The following is a 26143-nucleotide window of genomic DNA, read 5'->3' on the forward strand; positions in this document are numbered from 1 at the left end:
GGGCCAAATGGCCTGTTTCCACATTGTAGAGATTCTATGATTCTATGAACCTGAAATACTTGAATAACTAAAGATTATTTGTAAATTTTAGTGTTTACTCGATAGATTTGTCAATACAGGGTAAATTACACAGGGCTGTCGATTAAACTCAAACAAACATGCACCATGCATTTTCTTTCATATTCACTGCCTTGGGAAAAAAAAAGAAAATATCCCCTACCTGCACTTGTCTGGCTATTTGGAGAGGAAACAGTAACAGGCGGATTGGTAACAGGCCCTGCTGATGTTGTCATCGAAGCTCTGGATAAGGGTTGCCAAGACACAGCAGCATCGCCAGCAGGATAAGGCTGAAACGATGCTTGAATGGGTCTCTGCCCAGTTTCAGGCAATGGTTTCACATGACCGGGTAAAACACCAACTAAAGGCTGTCTGGTAGCAGGATGAATAGTCTGTGAGGTTAAATGAGTATTGTACTGGGTACTGAAAACAGGCATTGCATGATAAGAGAAGCCAGGATTAGAAGAATTGGGGGGAATACCCTGAGTAGTATTTTGAGAAGGTACGCTGTAATGAACTTGACCAGGATAGTGTCCAAGATTTGGAACATAACCAACTTGCAGAGGAGTGCTTACAAATGCAGGGTCAAACTGAGGGCTGGCAGTGATCAAATTAGGACCCAAGGGAAGTGCAGTGTGCATCTGACCAGGTCCTTGAGGAGCACCCAAGGATGTAGGACATAAAGAAGGTCTGACAACGTTGTGGACAGGTGCCTGGTAGTTATTCTGGTAATAAGTAAAGTTGTATAGTCCAGCCGTGGGGGCAAGTGGTGCTTTACTTGGCACTTGCTGATGACATTCTGGAGCAGTACTGCTGTTCTGCAGAGGTGCTCCATGTCCAGTCGAGAGAGGCTGCTGCATAGACAATAAATTCGGTGTAGAGCCTGAAAAGAAAAAGGAAATATCACTATAGCAAATGTTCATGAAATAATAATTAAGTTACAAATTCTAATTTGTGAGAAATCATATCTTGGTAAATGTATCAAAAAGGTGTATTTGTATTTTTGCTATGATAAGTCCAACATGAGAGTCTTTTCTTCCTAAGTTTACAGCTCCCAAATGTTAACTATACACCATTGCATTCCAAAAATAATTTGCTGCTGAGCCACCAATGCTTGTGGCACAGGGATAGCCCTCTTGCCTTTGAATCAAAAAATTTTGAGTTCAAGTCCCAGAGACTTGGGCACATGATCTATCTCAGCTGACACGCCAGTGCAATACTGAATCAGCACTGAACTGGTGGAGATGTCATGCTTTGGATGAGATGTTAGACCAAGGCTATACATGCACCCTCTGGTGTTTATAAAACTCCCATGGTACTATTCAAGGAGAGGTAGGGATTCTCCACATTGCCTTGAGCAATATTTATCCCTCAAACACCATCACCGAAATCATATAATTTGTTTGTCTCTTCATTATATTTGGAACTAAAGTCTACACAACATTCTTTACAATGTAGTTCTTTGGGATGTTTTAGGGTTATGAATTGCATTCTGTAACAGAAGTCTTTGCTTCTTCTCTACATTAGTGATAAAAGACACCAAACCAATGCAACAAAATTTTAAAATTAATTCAAAATCTCCATACCCTGCAACTATCCAATTGCAATATCTCAAATTTAAAACTCCAAATACCTAATTTCAGTAGCAGAAGCTGTAGAGAACTTGGGCACAATTAGCACTAAAACAAATAGGATGGATTCTGGTCCTACAGCAAAGCTATCTCACAACTGAAAACAAAATACGCTGGATGCTGGAGAAACTCAGCAGGTCTGGCACTATCTATCTGTTGTATCATTTCTGAAGACAAATTATTGAACTTGAAATATTAATTTTGCTTTTCTCTCTCTGCAGGTGCTGCCAGATCTGCTCAGTTTCTGCAGCAGATTTTATTTTTGTTTCAGATTTCCATCATGTTTTTACATCTATCTCTTGACTTCTGACCTTAGTCCTACTACTAAATTTAAGACATGATTCTGATCTCAAGGGCTACATAATGACTTTATAAAATATTATGAAATAAACTGCATTTTATTGTAACAGCCCCTACTAACTCTCTTCCTCATCAAAAAGGATTGCATAGCAATCTGCCAGAGCTAATAAAGAAGCTGGACAGTATACAGCCTTTAACTGTTCAGGAGTGTACAGGCCTGTTTGTAAGACGTCCCAGGTGCTTCTGTGGGATCTCATGCACCATAATTACATCAACGAGCCGACTAATGTTATTATGGCACCTTGGCAAGAGATTAGATTAGATTCCCTACAGTGTGGAAACAGGCCATTTGGCCCAACAAGTCCACACCAACCCTCCAAAGAGTAGCCCACCCAGACCGACTCCCCTACCCTATATTTACCCTTGACTAATGCACCTAACACTATGGGCAATCTAGCACAACCAATTCACCTGACCTGCACTTCTTTGGATTGTGGGAGGAAGCCAGAGCACCCGGAGGAAACCCATACAGACACAGGGAGAATGTGCAAACTCCACACAGACAGTGCCCCGTGATGGAAATCGAACCCGGGTCCCTGGCGCTGAGAGACAGTGGTGCTAACCACTGACCCACTATGCAGAAGGATGACCACAGATAGGAGATGGAAGAGGTAACATTTTGGGTACAGGTAGTTCTCCTAAAACACTTGTTTATTAAACGCGGTTTCTCTGTAATGTGATTTGTGAATTGCCGACATTTTTTTGATAAAGCGAACACCTGTTCGCTGTTATGCGATTCTGACCCCGGGCACTAGATGTCGCAGTGGACTCTGCGTTGGCATCACGTGGCTTGTGTGCTTTCTCGTGAAGAGCTTTGCGTAAAGTATTGTGAAATGTTTGTGCTAGTGGACTTGGAAAAAGCATTGTGAAAATGGTTCTACAGCCTGAGGACAAGAAGCTGGGAGCAATCTGTTACATTAAAAATTTAAAATTGAGATGAGTGTAAAATTTCAATGGAATTGACTATCAGTAAAAGGATAGCGTTGAAGAGCAGTTTGAAACTTGGCTTTGTCATTTCAATTAAGAGCTTTTTTTCTGTCTTTTCATTTAAAAATATGTTTAAATGCTAAAGAATTTCTGCAAACTCACGGGAATCTGTTTCAGTGACTAATCACTATGCTAATCAACCATGAAAAAAAAATACCAGTACAGGAGCCTGGACATGGTCAGTCAGCTGCTCAGGGTGGTCAGAGTCAGGAAACTCTGCATATAGTGGGCGAGGGAAAGAGAAGTGGGTGGCAGACTTACTTCTGGTACATTTGCAGAGATGTCCGAGGGGGTGAGTCAGCTGTGCAGAAGAGATTCAGGGTTAGTCGGGGTCAGATGTCAGTGAGGATGGGAATGGGGAAGATGTTGCAGGAAATGGTGGGTTCAGTAGCAGAGACAGAGTGAGTGTTAGGTATCAATGAGAAGACGGTGGCAATTTCACTGGCAGAGTGGAGAAGGTCATTGATCTTCTTCCTACATTGTGTGCATTCCTTCAGATGGTTGAGACAGCACTGGCCTGGATGGTAAGCATGATCCAGGTTGGCATGGTTCCAGTAGAATGGTATCCTCTGTTGGCCTGGGAGAAAAGGAATGTCCTACCTCTGCACAACCCATCCCCAGCATCTCCATGTCCCTACCCACAAACAGAGGCACCAATTTTCCACTGTCTGCCACGTCCAGGGCAAATGTCAGGAACCATGCATGGCAGCTCCAGACTGACAGCTCTTGTCTGAGCGCACAATATTGTTTTAAAAATGGTGCTGCACCACAGATTTTGGTCAATTCTGGGATATCCAGGACATGGAGAGTTGCTTTGGAAGTGGCACACAATATGATGGTGCTAGAATGTGTCAGAGGGTCACCAAAGGGTGGGGTAGGTAATAAATCAGGCGGGTTATGTAAAATAAGGTGATAGACATCCCCAAGCATCATGATGTGAAATCCTCCAAATATTTTGACAAAACTGACACTTACTGAAAGAAATTAAGATTCAGCCCTTGATCTATCAAGGCAGGTTTCATTCTGGGATCTGACTTGTGCAGTGTTATCATTGGATGGGATCAGAAGACTGGTTAGAATGTAGTGCAGCCAGCTGGTATAGATGCCAATCGAGAGTAATCAGCTGAAGATTCTGATGAATTGCACCATACAGTACTATATTTGGACTGTGCGCAAGTTTGTGTTAGGCTAACTACTGTTTTTGTTTCAATTTTTACTGGTATTTTTGCTGGTTCGCCCAGAACCCTATTTTTCCCAGAGGCCCTTTCCTTTCTATTGTATGATTTTCCATAACATGGCATCACACAGGATCGTGACAACTCAGTTATAGGAGAACTACCTGTACCTGCCCTTTAATAAATGTACAGATGTAACTGAATGAATGATTGATATGAAATACCCTCCAGGCCCTAAAAATAAAGTATATAAAGAAACAGTAGGGTTCTTGTGACAATGTGGTAGTGTCCCTACATCTTTGCCAGAAGACCAATTCAAAATCCACCTGTGCCATATTAGTGTTATAGCTTGTCTGAACATGTTGTTTGAAAACATATATTAAAAAACTCAAGAAGCAAAAAGCACAGGCAAAGGGAGAAGGCTCTTTAGGATTTCCAGCTTAAGTTTAATGTCAGCCTAAAGTTGTGGTAGGGGTCATTACGCAGGCATTAGAAAGCAGGCCCTTCTGTGCCCAATTTGTGATCAATAGATGCTCATAGCAGTCTCAGGTCATGTATTCACTATGTTTAATCTGCTTGTGCTATATTTGAACTGTTGCTTCTCAAAAACTACTTTAAGCCACTTGTGACTCCAACTGTTTTGATTAGTCTGTTACTACAGATTAAAATGTTTCAGTGTTCTGAAGTAAGAAAAACAGAGGTAGGAGTTAGAAGCCATGATTTATTTGGTTTGTAGAGAATGAAAGTTATTTGATCAGAAAGGACAAAACAAAATTGAGCGAAGCCAGAAGTATAACAGTGTTGACGGTTCACTGGAGTAGTTGATAGATAGATAGCCTGTCTTAGCAAATCAGCTTACCTGGGGCGAAAGATGTCCAGAGAATTTTTACATAGAGTTAGAAGAGGACACAAGCCACAGAATCAGATCAGTCAGGCCAAACAGTCCTTGCTAGGGTTTATACTCTCGGTAAAAACAATGACTGCAGACTCTCCTCCCATCTTTTCTTATTGAAATCAACAATCACCAAACCCATTCCGTCTCCTTTAAAAGCTTGTTGAGCTTCCTCTCAAATGCTATTCACTTTAGTCACTCTTTCTGGTAGCAAGTTCCACATACTCTTATCACTCTACATAAATAAGTTTCTCCTGAGTTGGATTTCTCAGTGACTACCGATAGCCTGAATAGTCGTGCTGTTTCCCCACAAGACGATACATTTGTTCCATCTCTATCTAAACTTCTTATAGTTTTAAAAAACCTCTAATATTTCACTCTTCAATTTCATTGTTTTCCAAGAGAGAATAGACCCAGTCTGCCAATCATTGCCTGATATGTAGACCCATACATTTCTGGTACCATCTTTGCAAATCATCTCCACATCTTCTCCAGTATCAGTACAGTCTGTTCTGATATATCTTGATATTTTCATTCCAGTGCGATCCCGCATTATAAGAAAATCGTATAATAGCAGCACCATTTAAACTATTGGGATCGGAATCGCATTTTAGTCAATACAGGTAAGGAAAGTTTGTGCTCTATAAATAATGGTCTAAATTCTTCAATCGCATTATTGCCAATTCATGTTGAAGTAATGTGAATTATAACAGAACCGATTATATATTCTCTGTACCATAGTGACCAAAATGGCACACAGTATTTGTGCGGTCCATCCAAGGTGCAATACAAATTAAGCCTAAACTTTTTATTCAATTCTATCTCTCTGGAAATAATGCCTCATGCTTGATTTGGACTCTCTTTCTCAAATACTTACAACCTTTAGCCCTTGGAGAACTAGATACCTACATCACAGAAAGCAGGGCTTGGGATGAACTGCATCAGGATCTGCTTGGGAGTAGATCAATACCAGAATTGCTCAAAACACCCATTAAAACTAAGATTGCAACTACTGAAGGTGTACATATAAAGTTCACACTAAATCTGTGTTGAAAGGTTAGCCCGTTGTATTGTTTTAATTGCAATTGCCTGAACCCCAATCAGTGAATGCTCTCATGAATATATTGTGGAAGTTGACAGGAACGGTGAGACTTGCTTTTCTGCTCACATTGAGTCAGGGAGGTGCCAACCCTGCTGAGCAGAGGCTGGAGAGGATAGTTGTAGCAACAATACCATGTTAATCAGTGCTAGAGTTGGTTGCTGCTGTGCATCAGGTCTCCTCCCCTCCACTTTTCCACTACAAAGATGGTGGGAGACCTTTTGAAGATAATCTATTGTTGAATCTGGTTCTTCCATCACCATCCTTCATGATCCCCAAAGGAGGACAAACTTTGATGACTCAGAGGTACAAGTTCTCAAGTCTGTGCCAGATATATTTGGAATGAAAAAAAAATTGCAGAAGAAACGAGGCTAGACCTGAAGATACCAACAGACTGACTGATACATGCTCACTACTCTTACTCAGCTGAGATGATACTATACATTCAAACCACCAATGAATTTAAAGCAGAAAATTGTTCATAAACACCAGACATTGCAAGACTGGTTTGAGGATGCGGAAAAGAGCTGCAAACAAATGTTTGTTTCATTCAAATTTCTGCTAATTATGTGCTGAAATAAACATTAAAATTACCAAGTGACAGTAAACCTGACTTTTTTATGAAATTTCAGTTTGCAAGAAAGGGAGAGAATGTGTGAAAGTTTACAAGATTCACGAAAGTGAGAGTGTGAATGTGACTGTTTAATGTGCCCATTTTGATAAAAGATTGCACACCCCTAACTGGGATTGAAAAATGCATTATTTTAAGTTAAAAATGCTGTTATTATTTTGTTTTCATTAAAATGTACTTATCACAGATTCATATGTACTTCTCTGTACTGAAGAGCATTTCAAAAAGAAAAGAAAAAAAAAGATCTTTTAGCCTTGAAATTATGTTGACTCAGACATCTGGTCGAAATTCAATTTATATCTTTTCTAAACACTTTACACTCTTCAGCAAGATCACAATGGACTCTATTTCTCTCTTAAAAAATAGAGATGATGACTTTCCACAGTCTGCAAGAATTCTGATAAAGCTGCCAAATCTTAGCTGCACTAAGAATTTAAAATATTAAATGGAGACGTCAAGTGCTATAGCACAGGGATAATTTGAACTGAGGCTTCAGATTTCAAAGACTTGCCCTTAACCTTTCAGGCCATTAGTGATCTTCGAAGACAAAGTGTTTAAAGACAGAAGCTATGAAAGATACCAAATTAACTGCATGCAGTTTTGCCTCTAATGCAAAAATACCAAGTAAAACCAAGCCTACACATCATTGTGTCTGAGACAGGAACTGATGGAATAAATGAATGGGAGTGATCATTCTAGGCACTCGAGAAGGGAAACTTTGCCTGAAATTTATGAAGATAATCAAATTTTCATTTAAAAGAAACAAACATAAAGAAGTCAGGTTGGTTCTGATGTTTCAGGGAAGAAAAGTTTAGGGAAAATAAATTGAACGTTGACAATAATTGCTGGATCAAGAAACTTGAGTTTGAGGTAACTTTGAAATAAAATATCAGAGATGATTTAACAGTGACTTTTTATAAATATTGTAAAAAGATTATTAAACTGAAGAACAAAAGAAGTGACCGATTGAAATTAAGTAGGAACATTTGAATTTGTTTTAAAGATTGGATTGGACAGAAAATGTCCTCCAGGCTTTCAAACAAGGCCAAATAGTTTTCAATGGGGATGCTCCACTTACAATAGAAGATACAGAATGGAAAACCAATCCAAACTGTGATTGATAGATTCTATTGATTGGTGATTTTTCAAACCTGGTATTAATGTAAAGTCTCATTAAAGGAAGGTATAGATGAGACTAATTGATAAGTATCTCTTGGAGGTGTTTGCATCCTTTGCCCAGGAACATTTAAAAAAACAAACCACAACCTGACCATTCAAGGGAAAAAAGGCAAAGATTTTGAGACAGATGCCACCCCTTAACATTTACCACCAGACTTTCAGGTAAGATTATCTGAAATTCCAACAACGATTCATCACAAGATATATGTAGCCTGACATTGAGATATCAGTAAGAGTGCAACCAATGGCGACTTACTTAATTAACATTTGGAAATGCATAGTTAATGTGTCCAGAGATGTGACAGAACATTTTAAAATGATGAAGTCATTGAAATAGATCACATAGAAACCAACCCTGAAACAATCAAGATAGGATTGAGGATATTGGAAGCTGTCAAAATTAAGCAGAAATATGAAATGTGGATTAAGAAAATTAGAGATAGAATTGTCACAGAGCTATCCACAAGTGAATAGAGAACTGTAGAAGCAGGTTCATGTGTGATCTGTTGTTTGAAATTTAGGTAATTGCAACATACAAATAGTTTAGAATCAGTAGCACACATGTAAAACATTAAAAAAATGACTTGATGGATGATCTGCAGACATGGTAGTGCTCACATTACAGGTAAGGTTATTCCTGGTGACAGGTCAAGAATTTGTGTTGTTAACAATAACTTTGGTGCATTACCCTATGGTGTCTGATTAAGTAGTTAGGAAATTAAACCAATAACTTTGTAATAGCTAGGCTAGACAGGAGCCATTTATGATAAATCAGTAACAATACTTCTCCTTGTTAGGTGATTGTAAGAAGTGATGTTATAAAATCTTACGAACCTAATTCAAATTTTATAGGTAGTTCTCGCTCATGCTCTCAAGGAAGATTTCATAGCAGTCTACTATGAAATCACAATATACTGCTGCCAGAGGAAATCAATCATCTGGGCATTGTTCTAATTCCATGTTCTAACTAATCCAAGATCATCAGCTGGGCCCACAATGTGAAGCATTGGTATGTGCTAGAAGCTGTATACAAAATATTCAAGACCCTGTTTTATGCAGGCAAAAGCAATTTGTACATACATTGCACTTTTTTTTAAAACAAGTTCATGGACAGAGCCAAACTGATGCAAGCCAGAACAACTCCCTAATCAATCATTTGAGAATTAAGATTGATAGTTAATTGCTATCGCTGAATCTCTTTTCTCCCCCTGAAGTCTGTTTCTTGCGTCATGACCTTTGTGAATACAAGATTAAAGGTTTCAATTTGTAACCTCCTTTTAACAATTAAGTGATGCCTTGATCCTGGTATCTTCCCTTTGCTGGAGTATTTTGTAAGTTCTCCTACCTAAAATAATAGTTATTCCACCTAACATTTTTTTGTGCTAGAAAATACTTAAAATATTTCCAGTCTTATCTTTCCCTGTTGTCATAATCCATTATGTTGGTATAAAGAAACCTAGCTTTTAAATTCCAGAGAACAGAGTGGACATAATATATGGGCTCGAAAATGTGTCTATGTGGACACTGAAGATCAGCCTGTCAGCATATGTTTCACTTTGAAATAAACGTACTTACAGCATTGGAAGGGTTGACTTATTTTACCACATTTTCTCTCAACTAATTTCTGTACTCAACATAGAATCACAGTACAAAACAACTTGCACAGTTGTTAAGAAGTCCCAAAGCATTTTAATCACTGTTAGATAGAAAAACTGTGGTCATCTAATTTGCACAAAGGTCACCCAAACTGCAAGTCAGATGCATGATTTTGATGATAATTATGGAAGGGATATTGGCAGTGACTCTTCTTCAATTACTGAAATATGAACCTTTAGCCCACCTGAATAGGAGACAGAACTTCTGCTAACACCCTACATGAAAGATTATGCTTCTGACAATTCAGCAATCTCCCAATATTGTGCTTAAGTGTCAGCCCACATGATGCTTTGATGGAATACAGCTTGAACCCTCAATCTGCCTATTCAAATGTGCAAGTGTTTCTGACTGAGCAAAAACACTATAAAGTGATTATTGAGGTTTGTTATTGGTGGAAGACATCAAGATCAGTCAAGTGCAAATTTGGGTGGTGGAAAAAGAGATTTGCTGACTGCATTTGTCACTGTCTTCCATTGTGGCAACAAAAACAACTCAGAAGTCATGGCTAGATCCCAAATTTGGAAATGCACCAATAAAGGCTAGTTCTCTCGAACAGCCTTTTAACAAAAAGAGTTTTTATTCTTTCACAGAACATGGGTGTCACTGTCAAGGCCAACATATTTTGGCCTTTGAGAAGATGCTGCTGAGACAACGTTTTGAGCTGCTCAACAGGACTACAGGCAGACCTGTACCAATGTGGAAAGAAGTGCCTGAATTTTGGTCTAGTGACCATGAAAGAACAGTGATATACGTCCAAGTCAAGGATGGCATGAATTGAAAAACAGTATGCAGCTGGTGATGATGTTTCCATAAAGTTTTGTCCTTGTCCCAAGTGTCAAAGTTGAGAGTTTAGAAGGTGCTATCAATACAGATTTGCGTTGTTGCAGTGCATCTTGTAGAGGTTGCCACTCCAAGTCAGTAGCAGAGGGAGTGAATATTAAAGTCAGTGTGTATGCTTCTGATCAAGTGGGCTGTTTTTTATCTGGATGTTTTCGAGCTTCTTGAGAATTCTGAGCTGTATTCCTTCTTTCAGAAAGCAACTGGACAGTATTCAGTCATACTCAAGATTGTGCTTTGTAGATGGTGGACAAGCTTAGGGAGTCAGGTGAGTTACTCAGTGCTGAGTCTTGGACTCTGACCTGCTCTTCTCTGCACAGTATTCATATGGTTAGTCCAGTTCTGTTTCTGGTCAATGGCAACACCTGCCCCCAGGGATGATTTCGTCGGGGATTTAGCAATGATAATACAGGGAATGTCAAAAGGATGTGGTTCAAATCTCTCTTGTTGGAGATGGTCTTTGACTGGCAATTTTGAGAGATGAATGTCACTTACCCCAATCCTGAATGTTGCCAGATCTCGCTGTATATCGACCCTGACTGCTTCAGTATCTTAGGAGTTGCAAATGGAACAAAATGTTGTACAGCAGACATTCTCAGATCAGACTTTATGATTTAAGGAAGATCAATGATGAAGTAGCTGAAGATGGTTGGACCTAAAACACTATCCGTAGGAACTCAGAGGATTCCAGTGGCACAGTCCGCACCTATTAGTTAGGAGATCCAGGTTCAAGTCCCATCTGCTCCAGGGGTGACCACAGTTTTGTTTGGGCTCCTTGAAGCCACACTTGGTCAGAAGCTGCCATAATATCAAGGGCAGTAACGATCAGCTCAGTTGAATTGAATTGAATTGGATTTACTGACACGTGTACCGAGGCACAGTGAAAAGCAGACCACAGAGTTAAATAGCACAGATAGTAAATAATAGGTAAACAGTGGCAAAACAAAAACACAGGTACAGGTGAATGTTAAGAGTTTGAGTGTCCATTCAGTATTGTAACAACAGTAGGGTAGAAATTGTTTTGAAACCGGCTGGTGCATATTCAGGCTTCTGTACCTTCTCCCTGATGGTAGAGGTTGTAGAAAAGCATTGCCAGGGTGGGATGGATCTTCGAGAATGCTGGCGGCCTTTCCTTGATAACGGGCCTGGTAGATGGATTCTGTAGATGGGAGGTTGGCCTTTGTGATTGTCCGGACCCAGTTCACCACTCTCTGTAACTGTCTCAGATCTTGAATGGTATAGTTACCATACAGGCAGTGATACATCCAGACAGAACGCTCTATAAAAGTTGGCAAGGGTATTCTCCGTCATGCCAAATTTCCTCAGCTGCCTGAGGAAGAGGAGACGTGTTGGGCCTTTGTAACCAATGCATCCACATGAAGAGTCCAAGCAAGCTTGTTTTGGATGACCACTCCCAGGAGCTTGATACTCTCCTCGCGTTCCACCTCTGTGCTGTTAATGTGTAGGGGGGCATGAGTAACATCCCGACAAAAGTCAGTAATGAGTTCCTTGGTTTTGCCGGCATTGAGAGTGAGGTTGTTCTTAGTGCACCATTTTTCCAGGCCTTCCAGTCTCATCTGTAGCCTGTTTTGTCGTTATCTGAAATTCAACCGACTATCAGCAAACTTGTAAATGGCGACACAGCCTGGTATTTGGCGACACAGTCATGTGTATATAGTGAGTACAGTAGGGGGCTGAGTACGCACCCCTGGGGGGCTCCAGCGTTGAGTGTTAGTAGGATGAAATAATATTCCCAATCTTCACTGATTGTGGCCTGTGGGTCAGGAAACGGAGGATCCAGTTCCAGAGAGTGGGGCTTCGTTTGAGATCACTAAGTTTAGTAATCAGTCTTGAGGGGAAAATAGTGTTGAAGGCTGAACTGTAGTCAATGAGTAGGAGTCTTACGTAGTTGTTCTTGGTGTCAAGTGATATGGCATCTGACGTGGATCTGTTGGTCGATTAGGCAAATTGGAGTGGGTCAAGAATAGTGGGGAGGCTGGAGTTGATTAATGCCATGACCATCCTTTCAAAGCACTTTATGATCACTGGACGGTAGTAATTGAGACATGCTTCATGAGCCTTCTTAGGCACAGGGATGATATTGGCCCTCTTGAAACAGGCGAGGACAGTGGCCTGCTGGTGGGATAGGTTGAAGATGTCCGAGAAGACCTCTGCCAGTTGATTTGCACATGCTCTGATTATGCGGCTGAGTACTCTGCCTGGCCCCATCGCTTTCCTACAATTCACACAAAGGAAAATTGATCTGACCTCTGATGCAATGACTTTGGCATAGGTTTGTCAGGACTTACGGAAAAGGTGTTACCTCTCCGCCGAAATTCTGCTCAAAGCCAGCAAAGAAGGCGTTGAGACAATCTGGGAGGGATGTCTCCTATCGTCTGCTATCTTACAATGTTTCTTTTTAGAACTTGTGATGTCATTCAACTGTGGAATTCAGTTGTGGAATTTTGTAAGGCTGCAATGAAGTCTGGAGCCAAGCGATCAGGCAGAACCAAAACTGAGCGTGGTCAATGACACCTTCCGTCACTTTGCTGATGACAGAAAGCAGTCTAAGGGGATGGTAATTGGCTGAATTTTCCAAGCCAGGTTCTGTCCACTTTTTTTTGTGGACATAACCTACTTGGAAAATTTCACCATTGCAACATAGATGCCAGTGTTATAGGTAGCCTTTCGTTAATTTATGGTGTTTACAACAGCAACAAGATTCCAGTTTATTCATTAATCCAGTTCCTCCATTGTAAATTGAAATAGGAGCTTTGGAGCCTTTAGCCACAACGGATGTCATAATTCTATTATGGAAACAGTCAGGAATCTAACTTCAGGCACAGCAGATGGTAGGGACAACAATGAGAAGGGAGGCAGTCAACATAGATCTCTGTTTGTTGTACTTAAATGCAAGCAGTGTATGATGAAACATGAGGGCAAGGTAACTAGTATTATAAAATAAAATTGCAAGAGCCTTTTATAGATCTTCAAAAAGACAAGAGAAAGACAACAGTGGACAATGGACTGCTGGAAAACAAGGCTAGAGAAATAGCCACAGGGAAACAAAGGAATGACAAGAGAAGTGAATAGGTTCTTTGCATTAGTTTTCGCAGTGGAAGACATACCAGAACTTCAAAAGAATTAGGAGGCACAGGTGAGTGAAGTTGCCATCACTAATGCGAAGGTGTTGGAAAAACCAAAAGGTTTGAAGGTGGATAAATCATCCATACAAGATGGATTACATGCAAGGGTTCCGAAGGAGATAGCAGGGGAGACTGTGGCAATCTTTCAGGAATCACTGGAGTCAGGAAAGGTCCCAGAGGACTGGTAACTGGCTGATATACAAGATGGATTACATGCAAGGGTTCCGAAGGAGATAGCAGAGGAGACTGTAGCAATCTTTCAGGAATCACTGGAGTCAGGAAAGGTCCCAGAGGACTGGTAACTGGCTGATGTAACACCCCTGTTTAAAGGAGGGAGGGAAGAAGAAGACAGAAAAGCAAATGCCGTTAAGTTTGGCCTCAGTTATTGGGTAGATTTGAGTGATCATTAATAAGGATGAGATCACTGAATACATGGACGCGCGTGGAAAGATAGGATGGTGTCAGCACAGCCTCGTCAAGGGGAGGTCATGTCTGACAAATCTGTTAGAGCTCTTTGGCAGTGGTAATAGGCAAGTTAGTCAAAGGAGAGCCAATGGATATGATCTATTTGGATTTCCAGAAGCTCTTTGACAAGGTACTGCACAGGGGACAGCTACATAAGAGCCCATGGCATTAGGGGCAAGATATTGGCATGGATGGAGGATTAACTGACTGGCAGAGAGTAGCAAAAGAAGAGTCTTTTTCATGATTGCAGATAGTGACTAGTGAGTTCCACAGGCATCAGTGTTGGGACAACTATCCATGCTGTATATTAGTGATCTGGATGAAGAAACTGAGAGCATTGTTGCTAAGTTTGCAGATGCAACAAAGGTAGGTGGAGGGACAGATATTGCTGAGGAAGTGGAGAGACTAGATAAGGACTTGGAAAGGCTAGGACAGGAGGTAAAGAAGTAGCAGCTGGAATTAATATGGGAAAGTGTACAGTTATGCACTTTGATAGTTCGTTTGTTCTGTGTCAGACTACTCTCCTACGAACCTGACCTTGAGAATTTTTTTAAAACAGATAGGGAGAATACAGACATAGACTATTTTCTAAACAGGGGAAAGGCATCAGAAATCTAAAGCAAAAGGGGACTTGGGAGTTCTGGGTCAGGATTCTCTGAAGGTTAACATGCTGATTCAATTGTCAGTTAGGAAGGCAAATGCAATGTTAACATTCACCACAACAGGGCTAGAATACAAGAGCAGAAATGTATTGCTGAGGCTGCAAAAGGCTCTCGTCAGACCTCATTTGGAATATTATGAATAGTTTTAGGTTCCATATCTAAGGAATGATGTGTTGATGTTGGAGGGGTTCCAGAGGAGGTTTACAAGAATGATCTTGGGCCTGAGGGCTTGTCATGCAAGGAGTAGGTGAGGACTGTGGGTCTGTACTTGACATAGGTTAGAAGGATGAAAGAGGATCAGATTAAAATTTATAGAATATTGAAAGGCCTGCATAGAATGGACATGGGGAAGCTGTTTCCACTAGTAAGAGAGACTAGGACCCAAGGGTACACCCCTCAGAGTGAAGGAACGATCCTTTAGAACTAAGAGACAGAGAAATTTCTTCAGCCAGAGAATGGTGAATCTGTGGAACTCATTGCCTCAGATGGCTGTGGAAGTCAAGTCATTGAGTGTGTTTAAGACTGAGATGAATAGGTTCTTGATCAGTAAGGGAATCAAAAGTTACAGGGAGAAGACAGGAGAATGAGATCAAATTGATTGAATAGCAGAGCAGACTCAATGGCCTGAATGGCTTAGTTCTTCTCTTATGGCATTATTCATCATTTTCTTTCCTTCAATAATGTTCTCTTTTCCAAGGTGTTGGCTCCTTGCCCAAGTACACTTGCCCTGAGGTACCACATTCAAGCATGAGGTATGATTGGGAATATCAGGTTATGCAACCATCACGGAGCTACTGCAGCTACCTGTCTTCACCAGACGATCATGCGTGTACACTTCTGTTGGAACAGATTGATCAGGTGAATGAACTCTGGACAACGTTCCCTTCCTTAACCTTGGGATGCTGAGACCACTTGCAGCAACTAAACAGTTGCCCCAGCTGGAATTAATCAGATGACTTTATAGAGGTTTATAAAATCATGAGGAGCAAGGATAGGGTGAATAGCCAAAGTCTTTTTTTCCCCAGGGCAGGGGAGTCCAAACACTAGAGGGCATAGGTATAAAGTGAGAGGGGAAAGATTTAAAATAGACCTGAGAGGCAACCTTTTCCATGATTAGGATGGGGGGGGGGGGGGGGGGGGGGGGAGTGGTGCAGGAGGAGAAGGATAGAGCACATGAATGGAATGAGCTGCCAGAGGGAATGTTGGAGGCAGATACAATTACAACATCTAAAAGGCAACTGAATGGGTACATGAAAGGGAAAGGGGACTAGGTCAGATTGGGATGTCTGGTTGGCACAGACAAGTTGGACCAAAGGATCTGTTTCTGTGGTGTACGGGTCTACATCAGTGTATACTGGAAGCTGATTGGGGGATCTACACAATAGATCCAGCTTGGCTAATGGATAAATTGAGCTAATTTTAAAACAAAAATCAAGCTACGAAGATTTTGTTCTTCTGATTGTAGACTTTGAATTGTTTATATTTTGTTAGAACACTATAGCGCAAAATTACTGAGCCACTATGTTTCCTTACTTAGGCATCAGATCTAAACCATTTTTTCACTCACTTTCAAATGAGAAGCCTTCAAGTAGTCATATATCGCTGGACAAGCTCTCAAAACGAAGCAACTCTCCACCCCTTTTCAGCGGGTGCAAAGCTGATACTGGGATCACCTGAACAAAAGACAAGATAGGAGAGGTTCACCATATGACAGAGGAATAATCCCAGGTTTACACTGGTTATAGAGCCTGGCCTTTCAGCTGTGAACATTACAAAAGCACAGGTGTGGTGAAAGGGTTAAAATTATGTCCCAATACATGTGTGAATCTTATTATGAATATGTTACCGGAATGGAAGGTGTTGCTTAGTCTTGCCCTGTTGTTCGCATGAATATGTTACCGGAATGGAAGGTGTTGCTTAATCTTGCCCTGTTGTTCGCATGAATATGTTACCAGAATGGAAGGTGTTGCTTAGTCTTGCCCTGTTGTTCGCATGAATATGTTACCAGAATGGAAGGTGTTGCTTAGTCTTATAGAGCCTGGCCTTTCAGCTGTGAACATTACAAAAGCACAGGTTGAGAAACAGCACACAGAACTGTTTGCTATCAAAATCAAACGTGCTGATTGAATACACCAGCCTACAGAACCAGAAGTTCCAAGGGATCACAATGTCATAATTGCAAAGTTAAAAATCACACAACACCACGTTATAGTCCAAACTATACCCTGGACTATAACCTGGTGTTGTATGATTTTTAACTTTGTACACTCCAGTCCAACACCAGCATCTCAAAATCATAATTGCAAGTTTGTCTTACAAAAAAAACCAAGATGCTTTGCTTTATCTCACTCTATCTTATAATTTGTTGTCCTATTTTAATATTCCAATCATAGAGCTGGCAAGCACGGAAACTGACCCTTTGGCATGGACAAGTTGGACCAATCAGCCATCCCAAGTAAATCTGGTCCCATTTGCCAGCATTAGGTCCATATCCCTCTAAACCCTTCCTATTCATGTACCCATCCAGGTGTCTTTTAAACGTTGTAATTGTACCTGTCTCCACCACTTACTCTGGCAGCTCATTTCATACATGTGAAAAAGTTGCCCCTCAGGTCTCTTTTAAATCTTTCCCCTCTCACCTGAAACATAATTCTAATTCTGGACACCCCAACCCAGGGAAAAGACCTTATACATGCCCCTGTAAAAGGTCACCCCTCAGCCTCCAACTCTTCAGGGAAAACAGCCCCAGCCTATTCAACCTCTCCCTATCGCTCAAACCCTCTAACAATCTCCTTTGTTGCAGACATTCCACAATTTACGCTCCTTTTCCACATGGGATTAAGTGGAAAACATTCCCAGTAAAAAGCACAATGTGTTGAGGTACAAGGCAGAGGTACTGAACTTGTGTTTGCTCTGGCATTCCCTGCCAGCATTCCTGCTCTCCCAGTGATGACACACACACATCAGAATGTGATATTCACAGATACTGATCACTCTCCATTAATTGGCTGCTTCTGGATTAGTGGTGCTGGAAGAGCACAGCAATTCAGGCAGCATCCGAGGACAGGCAAAATCGACGTTTCAGGCAAAAGCCCTTCATCAGGAATTAATTGGCTGCTGTTCACTTAGGAGTCAAGGCAGAGAATTTGTGAACAGTTTCACTGTTGATCTCACCCTGTGCTCATCCAGGAGCTATATCCAACAGGAACTACTAGACAGCAAATTAACCTGGAATGTGTGTTTGGCAGTCTGAATAAAAGGAAAGGGAGGGAAAGGGTAGTTGCTATTTCCCCAGCACATTCATGAGACGAGGGTTGGGACTTCATTATCAGGGAGGGAAGATCGTTTCCCAACGCTGACAAGAGAAAGGAAGGTGGCATTTTGCTGGAAGTGGTCAAAATGTAGAGGATGACCTCTTGATACAGAGAGTAATTAGAAGGGGAAACCTTAAAGTGGTTCTACAGGGTGAAAAGTGACGTGGTGACAGCAGACATGAGAAGACATGATTGAGAGTCTCATCATACACACTGAACAGAAAACTTCAGTTAAGTACAAATGAAAATGCAATAGAAGCAGTGATACGAAATGGGATGCCAGGAAAACTGTAAAATCCATCAGACCCAGTCCAGACTACAATAACTATCATCATTCCAGACCCCTCTGCAGCTGGACTATCCTCCTGGAAATACTGCTCTCTGTAGTTCAGCTTGCCTGGACTACCTTTGTATGGTTCCATCCTTATTTATCCAGCTGTAGCTGACTCATCTCCAATATTTAATGTTTCTACCTCAGCACGACTACCTACATAATCCTCCCTGGATCCAATGTATACTTGGCCCTCCTCCATGAATAAATAGTTCCATTTGGTGACAACTTATAGACACATGGTTAACTTCCATGTACGTATTGATGATAGGCAGCAGCACCACCTTTCAGTCTGCCTTCCACCTCCATGTTGTCAGATTGTGTAGGAAATCCAGCCTTGAATGCGGCGCCATTTTCCTCAGCTGAAGCATGGAAACACCAAAACGTCTAGCATCTCCGTTCACTGTCAGTGCTCCTCTTAAACTTGACAGCAGCAGAGTCTGCCCACGCACATTTAAGTGTGGAAACCGTGCTCTCAGAGATTCACATTTTTCCATAACTTTCATTGTTGAAGTGCCCTCCACAGAACGCAATCATTGGGAAGTTACCAAACTGATGAGAACCCTTTTGTTCCTTTAAAAAATTCCAAAATGACAATATCCTGCAAATACAATGTTATCATGTCTTCATCACTTCACCTGACGAAGGGACTGAAAGTTTGTGATTTCAAATAAACCTGTTGGACTATAACCTGGTGTCGAGTGATTTCTGACTTTTGTCCACGCTAGTCCTACACAGGCATCTCCACATCATGGCTTTCCATAAATGAGCCAATGTCAACATTCTTGAAAACTATTATCTCATCTCCAAGCTCCCTTTCCTCATGGTGAACTTGGACATGTTGCCACGTTTCGACTCTGCCTCCATCTCTCCCAGAATTCCATGCTTTGCCTCTCTAATATTCTGTGACTGTGACAAAGGTAAACTATCTTTTCTTGCCCTGTCAGCCACGACAAAGGCTACAGACCACACCATTATCCTCCAATGCCTTTGTATTGTTGTCTAGCTATGAGAGACTATCCTTACGTGGTTGCACTGTTATCTCATTGCAGCCACAAATCATTTACAATGGTTTATCTTCTTTCTCCAATACCAGTGGCTTTGATGTTCCACAAGTATCTATCCTTTGTCCCGCCTATCTTTCATTTACATGCTGCACTTTTGCAACATCCTGCAAAGGCGCAGTGTTAATTTTCTCACTCTCAACTTCCAGCTCCTTCTCTCCACGATTTATTTCAACTTCTCCAATGATCAGAATGCTTCTCTGATATCCAGTACTGGATGAGCAGAAACTCCCCCATTTAAGAACCAGAGGCATTGTTCTCCACAAACAATGGAGAAGCTATCACTTTCTGTCCCCAATCCAAACCCAATTTCCTCTCCCTGGCAACTGTCCTGAGAATAAACCAAATCTGTTTGCAGCCCTGGTGTCACATTTGAGCCAAATGCCCAAATTCATGTCACATGTATTTTACTGAGATAATACCTTGAGGGGGCTGGCTGCATATGCTGTATTGCTGAGCATTCAATTAGAACTTGAATTGGTACCAGGTTCGAACTGATGTTAGGAAGGTGAAAATAGCACAGGAATGTAGCTGCAGGCACAGCCCATCAAACCTGTCCTATCAATAAGATCAAGGTTTATCATCTAGCTCGACTTTGCTGCATTATCTACATGTTTCTTAATGTCATTAGCCTCTAGAATCTATTTCTGTCTCAAAAATGCTCAATGATTAAGCTTGCGTTGGCTCTGGAGTAGAGGATTCCAAAGTTTCACCATGTGGCAAAATGTTCAAAGTCTCCAGTGAGGAAAGGGAGCTTGGAGACGGGATGCTAGTTTGCAAGAATGTTAACACTAACTCATTTTTAGGAAGTCATGATAAAGAAATTCCTCATTTCAGTCTTAAATAATGTATCCCATATTCTTAGACTATGTTCCTTGATTCTAGCCTCCCCAGTCATGGGAAATATCCCATCTATATCCATGCTGTCACAGGCTGTAAAGATTTTGTGCATTTCAATGAGACCATCTTTCATTCTTTGAAACTCTAGGGAATATCAGCACAGTTTCTTCAATCATTGACCTTCCTTCCATTATAAAGGCAGAAGTGGGGATATTTGCTGCAATGTTCAGTCCCATTTGTGACTCCTCATATTGAAGCAATCCACATCAATATGCAGCATAACTTAGACAATATCCAGGTTTGGACTAACAAGTGGCAAGTTACATTTTTGCCACACAGACAATGGCCATCTCGTACACGAGAAAATCTTTGTTGCGCCTGAACCTTCAATGGCATCACCGTCCGAATGCTCTCCCTTTCAATACCCTGGAGGGTACCAGGAAACAAACTGCTGATAAAGGCAGGTCAGCTGTAAGGAATTCTGTGGTAACTAAATCACCTGTTTCCCCAAAGCCTGACAACCATTGGCAAGGCACAACTCAGGAATGTGGTGGAATACTTCCTACTTGCCCGGATGGGTACAACTCCAAAAATACTCCAGAAACACAACCCATCAAGGGGAAAGCACCTCGCTTGACTGACATTCCATCCACCATCTTCACCAGTCACTCCTTTCACTACTGATGGACAGAGGCAAAAGTGTGAACCATCTACAAAATGCACCACAGTAACTTACCAAGACTCCCCTGGCAGCACCCTCCCAATCCAGAAGGACAACACATGCATGGGAACACTACCACCTCCAAATCCCCGTCCTCCACTGTGCTGGGTCAAAATCTTGGAATTCCTTCCCAAACACCATAATAGCTATCACAACACCCCAAGGGCTGTAGAGATTCAAGAAAAGACAGCTTATTATCAGCTGCCCGGCAATTAGGGATGGGCAATAAATGCTGGCCTTGGCATCCACATCCCTTCAATGAATGGAAAAAAACCCCTCTTCTCACAAGACAATCCCACTATACCAGGATCAGTTTGGTGAACCTCCATTGCACTTTCTACAACTATATCCTTCATTAGGTAAGAAGGCCAAACTGTACACTGTAATTCCAGCATTAGTCTCACCAATATATTTGCAGCCAGACATTTTACTTTTGGATTCAAATTTCCTTGTGTTACCATTTGCCTTCCTATTGATTGTTGCACACTAACTTTAGGATTTGGACCCAGGTCCCTTGGATACCACACTTCCTGCCCTCTCTATATTCGTTCACATTATATTTCATTTTCCATATTTTTCAGCATTCACTACTCCCAATCCTAGTCTCAGAGACAGTCCCAGAGATTGTCAATTTTCCTGCTCCTCGGATGCTGCCTGACTGCTGTGCTTTTCCAGCACACTCTAATCTTGACTGATCTCCAGCATCTGCAGTACCCACTTCTACCCAGAGATTGAGAGGAAGATTTAAGGAGACTGTGGCAACTTACAATCCCATGTAGTTTTGTGGTGTCCCACCAGAGATTGCTCGTCATAGAGGCAACATTTATTTGAAGTCTGCAATGACTAGCATCATTTTGCAACTGCTTGTAAAATCCAGACCATTTCCTTTGGTCACAACTACTAACTCTGACCGCTAATACCAATTCAATCATCCTCTCTGTTCCTCTTTCAGGGTGAACCAGACAGTTATCAACTTTGGTATCCAACTCAGCTCCAGCTGAACTTCCTCTCGCATATGGTCTCATCACAAAGACTGCCTACTGACACCTCATCCTATCACCTGCTGTTACCCAGGTCTCAGTCCATTTCCCCTTATCACCTTGCAGCTACCATCTTCAGATTCCACAATACTCACTTAAACTCACATCCCAATACTGTAAGCTGCAGCTCATCTACAACTTGGTGTCCAGATTCTAACGTATAGCAAGTCCTTTTAAATCATTTTTGTTGACCTACACCAGCCCCGGTACCCAATGCCTTCCATTTAAAACTCCCATCCTAAAGTCCCATTTGTGGCTTCTCTCATCTCTAGTTCTGTAACTGACTTTGGCATGACTTCTCTTCATCCACTCCAATTCTGAACTCTCAAATAAAAGCAAAATAGTGCACATGTTGGAAATCCAAAACAAACAAATATAATGCTGGAGAAACTCAGCAGATCTGGCAGCACCTGTGTAGAGACAAACAGAATTAACATTTCAGGTCCAGTATCACTTTCTCAGAACTAAAAGGTGCTGGAAAACGGTATACCCATCTTCAAAAGTTCTACATTTCTCTCTGACAGGATTTCAAAAGTATTAACAAAACTATCTTCTAACACCTTTCAATTCTAAACAAGAGTCGTGTCAGACTCAAACATTAACTCTGATTCTCTCTCCACAGATTCTGCAAGACTGGTGGAATTTCTCCAACATTCTCTGTTTGTTTCCAATTTTGAACTCTGCTCCTCTGGCACTGGCCTCATCTGCGTTTCCTCCCTTCCAACTCTTCACTGGCAGCCCTGGCTTGAAAAGACGTCACACGACACCAGTTTATCGTCCAACAGGTTTATTTAAAATCACAAGTCAGTTGAAGTGATGAAGGAGCAGTGCTCCGAAAGCTTGTGATTTTAAATAAACCTGTTTGACTATAACCTCGTGCCCTGTGACTTGCGACTCTGTCCAGCCCAGTCCAACAATGGCATGTCCACATCTTGAAAAGTAATTCACTGTTATAAAACGCTTTGCAATCCCATGAGGACATGAAAGACATTATATCAATGCAAGTTCTTTCTTTTCACAGTTATCAAACTGTCTTCAAGGTTTAACCGAAGCAACTGCTTGGAGGTCAAAGAACATTATAGCACAGGAACAGGCCCTTCAGCCCTCCAAGCCTGCACCGATTCAGATCCTCTATCTAAACCTGCGGCCTATTTTCTAAGGATCTGTATCCCTCTACTCCCTGTCCATTCATGTACCTGTCTAGATACATCTTAAATGATGCTATCGTTCCCACTTCTACCACCTCTACTGATAACACATTCCAGACATCCACCACCCTCTGCGTAAAGAACTGTCCACATATATCTCCCCTAAACTTTTCCCCTCTCACTTTGAACTCGTGACCCCCAGTAATTGAGTCCTCCACGCTGGGAAAAGGTTTCTTGCTATCTACCCTGTTTATACCTCTCATGATTGTGTAGGCCTCAATCCGGTCCTCCCTCAATCACCTTCTTCCCAATGAAAATAATCCTAATCTACTCAATCTCTCCTCATAGCTTTCATCCTCGATACTAGGCAACTTCCTGGTGAACCTCCTCTGCACCCTCTCCAAAGACCAGAACTGTATGCAGTATTCCAAATGTGGCCAATCCAAACTCTTATACAACTGTAACATGACCTGCCAACTCTTGATCTCAATACCCCGCCCAATGAGGGAAAGCATGCCCTACTGACCTGCGTTGCCACCTTCAGGGTACAATGGACCTGACCACCCAGATCTCTCTGTAAATCAATTTTCCCGAGGACTTTTCTATTTACTGTATAGCTCATTCTGGAATTGCATCTTCCAAAATGCATCACCTCACATTTGCCCGGTTTGAACTATATCTGCCATTTCTCTGCCCAACTCTCCAATCTATCTAGATTCTGCTGTAATCTCTGACAGTCCCCTTCACTATCTGCTACTCCACTCATCTTAAGTGTCACCTGCAAACTTGCTGATGATCACAAACAACAGTGGTCCCAGCGCAGATCCCTGTGGGACACCACTGGTCACAGGTCTCCATTTTGAGAAGCTCCCTTCCACCACTACTCTCTGCCTCTTGTCGCCCAACCGGTTCTCTATCCATCTAGCTAGAACACCCTGAATACCATGCAAATTCACCTTCTTCATCAGTCTACCATGGGGAACCTTATCAAATGCCTTACTAAAGTCTTCATCAATCAACTTTGTCACCTCTTCAAAGAATTCTGTTAGGTTTGTAAGACATGATCTTCCCTGCACAAAATCATGCTGTCTGTCACTGATAGGCACTTTCTTCCAAACGGTTATATTCGATCCCTTAATATCTTCCTTTCCTACCACTGACATGAGGCTCACAGGTCTGTAATAATCTGGATTATCCCTGCTACCATTCTTAAACTGTGAAGTGAGTGTTCACTACCATAACTGTTCCTTGTTACACAAAGCTCAATTTTAAAAATATACAGAATTCAGAAATTTAGAAGTTTAGCCAAACAGCAATCCTTGTACCAGACAAGAAAATAAAAGTTAACATTTTGGGAGTGGACTTGTATACACACTGAGGATACAGATCTGACATTGGTAGCTCAGTACAAGTTTCAATCTTGAATGTTATTCAACTAAAGTGAATTTCCAACAAAATTTTGTTTCATGAAAATAACATCAGGTGACAACTAACATGCCAGAGGGAATTTTCAAAACAGTCGCTAATCAAGTATGGAGTAAGACAGGAGGCAGTTTACAGGTTAAGGGTTAAAATGAATTTAATGACTGTAAGGAGCAGAATATTCAAGTTCTCTCAGGACTTAAATGACCTTATTCATTTATGAAATAATTAAAGCATTTCACTGTTCCCTGGTTCTTCTTCTACATTTTAATTCTTCAGCAATTTCAGAGCAATGAAAACTCGATTTTCACATGTAAAGTATCACAAACGCTACCATGCAGTGATGTATTACTTTGCACATCCTTTTGCTAGTGATATCAAAATTAATTTCACAATCCAAAGGAAAAATAACTCAAAACACAACACTGTAACAGAAAACAAGATAAAGCCCAAGAGACTAAGATGATTTCAACCAGGAAGAAACCAACGACTTAATTGCGAAAGTTAAACAGAAAAGTTAAAAATCATTTTAACTCAGACTTTAAATATTTATCACACACATACAATTTTGTCCAGTTGTTCTAATATCATGACTGTTTAAAACACCAAAGAGCATATCAAAAGGATTGGGTCTCTGATAAACCGACAAGTGCATTCCCAATGAATTACTTTGGCACAGCTTAATGTGCAGATTTTAGATCTGCAATTTTGAAAATAAATATCATTGGCACCATAAATACTTCACACTATTATCAAAATTATAACTCTTTGAACGAATTGCACCAAAACCACTCCAAGTCAACCAGGCCTAGTTTTTGCATTTTTAATTAAAAATTGTCACCAAAATAAAATTAGAACCAATACCTACAAATAACTTCAGAAGTGGGTTGTGGGTATTAAACATATAGTGCTCTGATCTACACTTTAAACAAAAAAAAGTGCAGTTTAGGCCCAGTACTTTCCTTCAGGTTAAATTTGAAAAGTTGTACAGACACATTGCAGTGTGACTGGAACAGGTTTAATATATAAAAAAAAATTGTCTTCTCAGAAACGTTTGGTGCAACAGACAAAGTTTACACATAATGAAGAAGCCACCAGAAATAATTTTTTTTGAAAAAAAAAAGCAGCCTTTCTTGTTTGGAGGGAGGGTTGACATTTTCTGTTTGATGAATTTCTGTTTTGCTCCAGGCCTCAAAATGTCCACCGAGTCTCCATTTGAGCAGCAGCCCACTCAGGGTGAGCTCTTGCTGAAGGACTTCCTCAGATTGCTCCCTGGCAGCAAACATGGGGTCAGAGCGTGCGACAAGCTCGCCCCAAAAAAAATACACACACAGATCTCTAATGCATCTGACGATTCTCTCGAGAGACAGTATACCTGAGGAATTACCTTTCTCTCTCTCTCTCTGTTGTTACTGAATTTCCAGGCTACACTCCTGCTGCAGTTACCATTCCCCACACGCAACGCACAACTACAATCTGCTCTACA

At 41.2% G+C, this 26143-nt stretch overlaps 1 protein-coding gene across 4 annotated transcripts in view; it reads right to left on the bottom strand.

Moving 5' to 3' along the window:
- LOC122553760 (protein transport protein Sec24B-like) overlaps window positions 1-26143 on the bottom strand; it is a 114685-nt gene extending 88542 nt beyond the window's left edge. For 2 of the 4 annotated variants that reach the window (XM_043698078.1, XM_043698051.1), the window contains exons 1-3: window positions 26045-26133; window positions 16345-16450; window positions 221-940 (exon numbers count right to left, since the gene is read on the bottom strand). In XM_043698078.1, the coding sequence (XP_043554013.1) occupies window positions 221-917 (697 nt within the window). In that variant the 5' untranslated portion in view covers window positions 918-940; window positions 16345-16450; window positions 26045-26133. Of the gene's footprint in view, window positions 1-220; window positions 941-16344; window positions 16451-26044 lie in introns of all 4 variants that reach the window. The other 2 variants (XM_043698070.1, XM_043698060.1) reach the window with 2 other exon arrangements.

This window comes from Chiloscyllium plagiosum, chromosome 1 (assembly GCF_004010195.1).
Source record: "Chiloscyllium plagiosum isolate BGI_BamShark_2017 chromosome 1, ASM401019v2, whole genome shotgun sequence".
NCBI classification, from domain to species: Eukaryota; Metazoa; Chordata; class Chondrichthyes; order Orectolobiformes; family Hemiscylliidae; genus Chiloscyllium; species Chiloscyllium plagiosum.